The 6,413-nt window shown below is 29.7% G+C and overlaps 1 protein-coding gene across 1 annotated transcript; it reads right to left on the bottom strand.

The window, feature by feature from the left end:
- Positions 1-2,599: 2,599 nt before the first annotated feature.
- On the bottom strand, positions 2,600-4,984 carry LOC111917460 (F-box protein FBW2). The gene is made up of 2 exons (XM_023913148.3): positions 4,617-4,984; positions 2,600-3,343 (listed from the first exon to the last, which is right to left on the bottom strand). The coding sequence occupies exons 1-2, from the start codon at positions 4,940-4,942 to the stop codon at positions 2,839-2,841; spliced, it is 831 nt and encodes a 276-aa protein (XP_023768916.1). The 5' UTR covers positions 4,943-4,984; the 3' UTR covers positions 2,600-2,838.
- Between the last annotated feature and the right edge of the window lie 1,429 nt (positions 4,985-6,413).

Genomic DNA, 6,413 nt, shown 5'->3' with positions numbered 1-6,413 from the left:
TTGAAACTATAATATTATAATAAAGATTTAATTTTATTTTATCAAAAAACGGTTTACTATCAAATTTTGGCCGTTTAACTCATTTGTACCATTAATTTTTTGGGAGAATTTCGTATATACCCTTCTTAAACATCAAAATATCGTATTTGTCCAGTTTAATTTCGAAATATCATATTTATCCTTGATAACCTTTAAAAATATTATACTTGCCCAAATCTTTACTTTTAATATATTTTTAAAATTTTATAATGAATTTTAAAATTTTAAAATGACTATGTTTAAAGAAAAAGTTAAAATATCAATATTGTCCTTAATCTTATATTGTTGGAATTGTCTTCTATATTACAATCACATCAAGACTATGTTTAGGGATTTGTAGAAGTTAACATGTGGCTCAGAGATACATTTAGATTGTTCAAAAGTCAAATAGTTTATTAATATACATTATGTAATGCCTATACTGATTAAGTAAGTTTCACATAGGATTATAATTTTATTATCTCCAAGCAACATCAAACAACATCAGATTCATAATTTTACTACATTTTATGTTGTTAGTATACATTTATAACATTAATCTAATAAAAAATCTCCATTAAGGATGCTTTTAGGTTCTAAGTTTAATTTTGAAATGAAATTTTGATTGCCAGCCAATCACAGAAGCTTCCATGAACCCTAAGAAGTATAGGGTCTGCCGTTGTGGGCAACGAATACAAAAACCTCTAAATTTACATTATAGTCCCAATTCTAAGATCCATAAAAGCAAGCATCATATTCAATCTTCTCAACTAAATAATAATAAAAACAATATATTAAAAGCACCAAGAGCATTTAAAACAATATTTATTGCCAATCGATGGTGTAAAACTCATACATTAGTTTTTGTTTAATGACAAATTTTAGAAAAAAAAAAGATATAATTTTAGAACTCGGTAAATATGATATGCTGAAACTTGGAAGTTTACGAAGGATATAAATGATATGTTCTAGTTATATTTATAAAAAAGGGTATAATGGTCAATTAATAAAGATAAGAATTTAAAATGATTATAAAATTTTTAAAAATATTAAATTTAAAGATTTAGGCAAATTTGATATTTTAAAATCTTATGAGGGTTAAATATGATATTTTGAAATTAGATTGGGTAAATACGATATTTCGATATTTAAGAAGGGCATATATGAAATTTTCCCTAATTTTTATATCAAACTTTTTAACTTTACCTATTTGACATAAGATATAATCAAAACCAACTTTTATATAGTTAATAAAAATCGATACATGTTTCCATATTTCGTCTAAAATTCACCTTGTTGTATAGTTTGAAATAAAATGTTAAAATGCAAACAACCTTATAAACATCTAAAAAAAAATACAAACAAACATTTCAGTGTCATCCAAATTTCCATAGGGTAAAAAAAGTGAGTAATGGGTTAGAAAAAAAAAAGACGGTTGACTCTCAATTAAAAATAAAAGTAGGTGAATGTATCTAAATTAAAAACCTATAATCATATAGTAGACTGGTGTGTCCATTAAATTGGTGTGTTAAAAGAAAACCTCTTCCCATATATGACCACTAGACTCGTGAGTAATGAATAATTATAAAAGTTAGATGTGATATGAGAGAGAGAGAGAGAGAGTTAAAAAAAAGTGAGTAATGGGTTAGAAAAAAAGACGGTTGACTCTCAATTAAAAATAAAAGTAGGTGAATATATCTAAATTAAAAACCTATAACCCTATAGTAGACTGGTGTGTCCATTAAATTGGTGTGTTAAAAGAAAACCTTTTCCTATATATGACCACTAAGCTCGTGAGTAATGAATAATTATAAAAGTTAGATGTGATACGAGAGAGAGAGAGAGAGAGAGAGAGAGTAAAAAAAAAAGTGAGTAATGGGTTAGAAAAAAAGACGGTTGACTCTCAGTTAAAAATAAAAGTAGGTGAATATATCTAAATTAAAAACTTATTACCCTATAGTAGACTGGTGTGTCCACTAAATTGGTGTGTTAAAAGAAAACATATTCCCATATATGACCACTAGACTCGTGAGTAATGAATAATTATAAAAGTCAGATGTGATATGAGAGAGAGAGAGAGAGAGTAAAAAAAAAGTGAGTAATGGGTTAGAAAAAAAGACAATTGACTCTCAATTAAAAATAAAAGTAGGTGAACGAATCTAAATTAAAAACCTATAACCCTATAATAGACTGGTGTGTCCACTAAATTGGTGTGTTAAAAGAAAACCTCTTCCCATATATGACCACTAGACTCGTGAGTAATGAATAATTATAAAAGTTAGATGTGATATGAGAGAGAGAGAGAGATAGTAAAAAAAAATAAGTAATGGGTTAGAAAAAAAAATGGCTAATTCCCAATAAAAATAAAAGTAGGTGAATGTGTGTAAATTAAAAACATATAACCCTATAGTAGACTAGAGAGTAAAAAAGTGAGTAATGGGTTAAAAAAAAAAGACGGCTGACTCTCAGTCAAAAATAAAAGTAGGTGAATGTGTGCAAATTAAAAATCTATAAGCTTATAGTAACTCATGTGTTTATTAGATTGGTGTGTCAAAAGAAAAACCACTAGACACCACTAGACTGAAAAACCTTTCCCATATATGACCCAATAACGACAAAATATATAGTGCAAAAACTAGCACAATTTCCAATGTATTTCCAAATCCTATATTTGTACTCACTTTCTTGTTATATTTGCTTCATAATAACCAAAAAAACACCAAAAGAAAATAAAACCAAGAAAAACCTCTCAAACTCATTCCCATACCAAATCCGGTTATACTTCTTCACTACCAATTACCATCATCTTCACTCTCAATCTCATTCCGATTCCGATTCCATTTCTTCACTATCATCACCTTCACTCTCACTCTCAGGAAACTCATCACTATAATTGCTCCAAGGACTTTGGAAAAACTCGAGCTTTTCACACACCCCTTCAAGTTCTCCCTCCAACTCCACATTCCAACTCCCTTGAATGTCAAGATGCGTAAGTAGCTTACATTTGTTGAGGATTTCAGACACACCGAAATCACCAAATCCACCAAAACAAAGTTCAATACGTTGTAGCTTCGGCATTGTGTCCGCTATGGCTTTTGCTTCGGAATCATCCATAGGTTTGGAATCTTCTATTGGGAGCATGTTTCTTTTCAAGTGAATTAGGGATTTGCATTGTGTACCAAATGTTGCAATGCCTTTTGATGTGATTTTTAAGCAATTGCTTATGTCCAAGATTCCAAGATTTGGCAATGGCTTTATGTGCTTTGATATCATTTGGTCAGTGATTTCACTCATTGGGATTTCCAGCACTTTCAAGCATTTTCCACTTCAAAATATAAAAAATATAACTCGTTAATAATATTCGATAACATTTACCAGAAATACCAACTTTTTATATCAAATAGTTTACTTGTAAAGTCGAGTCGATTTTGGAGTCAAAATTTAACAATTATAGCTAAGAGCATACAAATTCTAGAAAGAAATAAAATTTAAAAAAATGATATTAAATTATGGTTTTGTCAAATACAAGTTTAATGTGTATCTTGGGTTCTTTTAAATGGTAAAATTAAAGGTGTTGAGAATAAAGTAAAAATGAACAAAATACCCACATTCATAATTAGTAAAACTTATAAAAAAAATATCGCTACACTCATAATTAACAAACTTATAGAAATATGAAATATCGATTTATTATCTACTGTATAAATTTGACATCAATCATCACAGTGAGTCTACTTGTAATGTAAAATTTTATAAGAACATAAATTTTATTTTCAGTCGTAATTAATAATTATAGCAAAATACAAACGAAGTAATAAGAAACCAAATAAAAATAATAATAATAATAATAATAATAATAATAATTTATGTTATCTTTATCAAATGTTTTGATAAGAAACTAAAATCACCAAAACACCCACGTTCATAATTCAGAAAAATTACAAGAAATATTGCCGATTTAGTCATTACGTACTTTGTTTATCGTGGTGTGTAAAATATCAATGTATATTTATTAAAAGGTTTTCACAATCAACTAAAATGACAAATCTACCCCCACATTTTCATCCCTTTCACCTTCATCATTTCTTCATACATTCATGGATCATCTTCATATTCAATACAACGATTCGGAAAACAAATTCAATAGCCACACATAAACATACATATAACAAAAACAAATTAAAATAGAAGAAAATCATCTTCATATATCTTTAACAACAAGCAAAAGCTAAAATTAAGTTCAAAACCGAAGATCACAAAAGCAAAATCAAAAAGTTCTATTCGTCATTTCATCTTCAACGTCAAGATTCAAGAATAACTCAAGAAAAACACCCACAAACCAAAATTGATCTAACAACAAATCCAAATGTATGATAATCGTAACTCGGAATCAAAAACAAAAACAGTTTCTAAATGAAAATTGAATCCAAATATTAGATTTTTGTACTCCAGATTTTATATTTGCCTTTGTTTATGTACGATTTATCTTCGTGTTTGTTCTTCAGTATGAAGATCAACGCAGAAGACGATGGAAGTTTTGGTGATTTCATTTAGTTATAATAATGAAAAACAGAGAGCAAACACATGATCAACATTACCAGTTAGCAGCAAAGAAGAACCCAGATTCTCCCATGCGGTAAACAGACAGACGTTGAACCGACAACTTGCTCCGCCGTATCAGCTTCTTAACCACCAGGTCCACCGCATGACTGTCATTACGACGGCGACACCACGCCTGAACATCGATTTCCTGCCAACAGTACGGCCCAGCCACCACTTCCATCCATGGCCGACACACTAACGGAACACAGCTCACCATTTCTTCCGCAGGTATCCTTACAAAAATCAATGCAAGTATCTCCGGATTCAAACCCTCCCACGGCCTCCTCTGCCGCCACTCCTCCTCCTCCGCCGCCGCCACCATCACCGGCGTCTTTTCATTGCTCGATAGCACTACCCTCTTCTTGCTGATCATGTCTGCGGAAAAACCCATTTCGTTGTTTGCTGCTCTGTGGGTTGGTCAGCTGTTTTGTTGTTTTGCAGAGGAGAGAGGGTGAGATGGGAGGTTGACACGTGGCACTATGGGTCGATCCTACGGTTAGAAAAATCCAGAAAAAGAAGCTGCAAATGGGAATGATTAGAGAGAATACATGTTTTCTTTTTTCGTTATAACCTTTTAAATTATATGTTGTGTATTTGTTTGTTTATGATATGCACATGCATGCATCCAATATGGTTTTTGCATATATGAATAGATATTGTATGTATATATGATTTTACTAAAGTCATATTTTTATGGTAAATTATTCCACTTAGAGAATTTTTTTTTAATAACAAGTTTTGTTTTTTGGGCTAATTGAATTGATCGAAATGATACTTATGTGATTTTTATTTAGTTTAATTACATTTGTTTTGAATATAAGTTATAATTTATATAAGACTATACATATATAAGATATTGATAAAGTAGAAAGTATTTCATATATAAATACTTGATGTTAGAATTATGATGTTTATATAAATATACAAATAGTAATAATATAAATTGTTAAATGGCTGTTTTGCAGTTTATGAAATTAAAAATGGTGAAACTCCATTTGTCGTTTCGAAATGTTTAAACAATTAAACGCACACCTTCATGTCATGGTCTTAAGATTTTAGGGCGATTTGTCATTTCGAAAAGTTAAATTCCTTATATATCTCTCTTTTTCTAGTGTTTCACAGTTTTTCGTTTCGAGTCATATTTTACAATTTTTAGAGTTATTAAAATTTTTTAAGGTTTTGCAAAAATATCATTTTATATTAAATTTCGTTAGTTGTTCTTATTTGTCGATTATTTGTTTCAGACAAAGGTGTTGTTTTGTCTCATCACCAATTTTCAAATTGGAAAAGTTCCTCCAACGCATATTATCCAAACATGTTTGGAGAAAAGTATTCTACAAGTTTGCAATGTATCAATCGATAAGGTTTGAAGATCTAGTTCTTGTATTGGACGTTAAATTTATCCAAACATGTTTGGAGACAAGTAATCTACAAGTTTGTAATGTATCAGTCGATAAGCTTTGAAGATCTAGTTCATGTCATTGAGGTTGAATTTATAGGATGCCAAAATGGACAAGCCTTATACAAGTCTCTTATTTCTATGACCGGTGATCTGGATGAGTGAAATGGATATCATACCATTTAATGTATTTTTTGTTATTTATATTAATTATTGGATCATTGATTAATCATTTGTGTTATGAATCAGCAACAAATGAACATTTACTTCAATGTGTTTTTTTTATAATGAAAAATAGGATTCTAACAAATGAGAACAATAGATCTACTATCACAAAAATGTTAACCGGAAAAACAAAACAAATGGTCGATGACAAAAGTTACAAAACTCTTAA

The sequence above is a fragment of the Lactuca sativa genome, chromosome 1 (assembly GCF_002870075.4).
Source record: "Lactuca sativa cultivar Salinas chromosome 1, Lsat_Salinas_v11, whole genome shotgun sequence".
Classification (NCBI taxonomy): Eukaryota; Viridiplantae; Streptophyta; class Magnoliopsida; order Asterales; family Asteraceae; genus Lactuca; species Lactuca sativa.
Note: the sequence above shows the minus strand (reverse complement) of the source record. Positions and strands in the feature narration are given on the sequence as shown.

Bases quoted from the DNA above. Each gene is read 5' to 3' on its own strand.
- LOC111917460 (XM_023913148.3), bottom strand. From the start codon at position 4,942: ATGGTGGCGGCGGCGGAGGAGGAGGAGTGGCGGCAGAGGAGGCCGTGG. The intron at 3,344-4,616 runs GTAATGTTGATC...TATATTTTGAAG, and splicing joins TTCTTCTTTGCTGCTAACTG to TGGAAAATGCTTGAAAGTGC.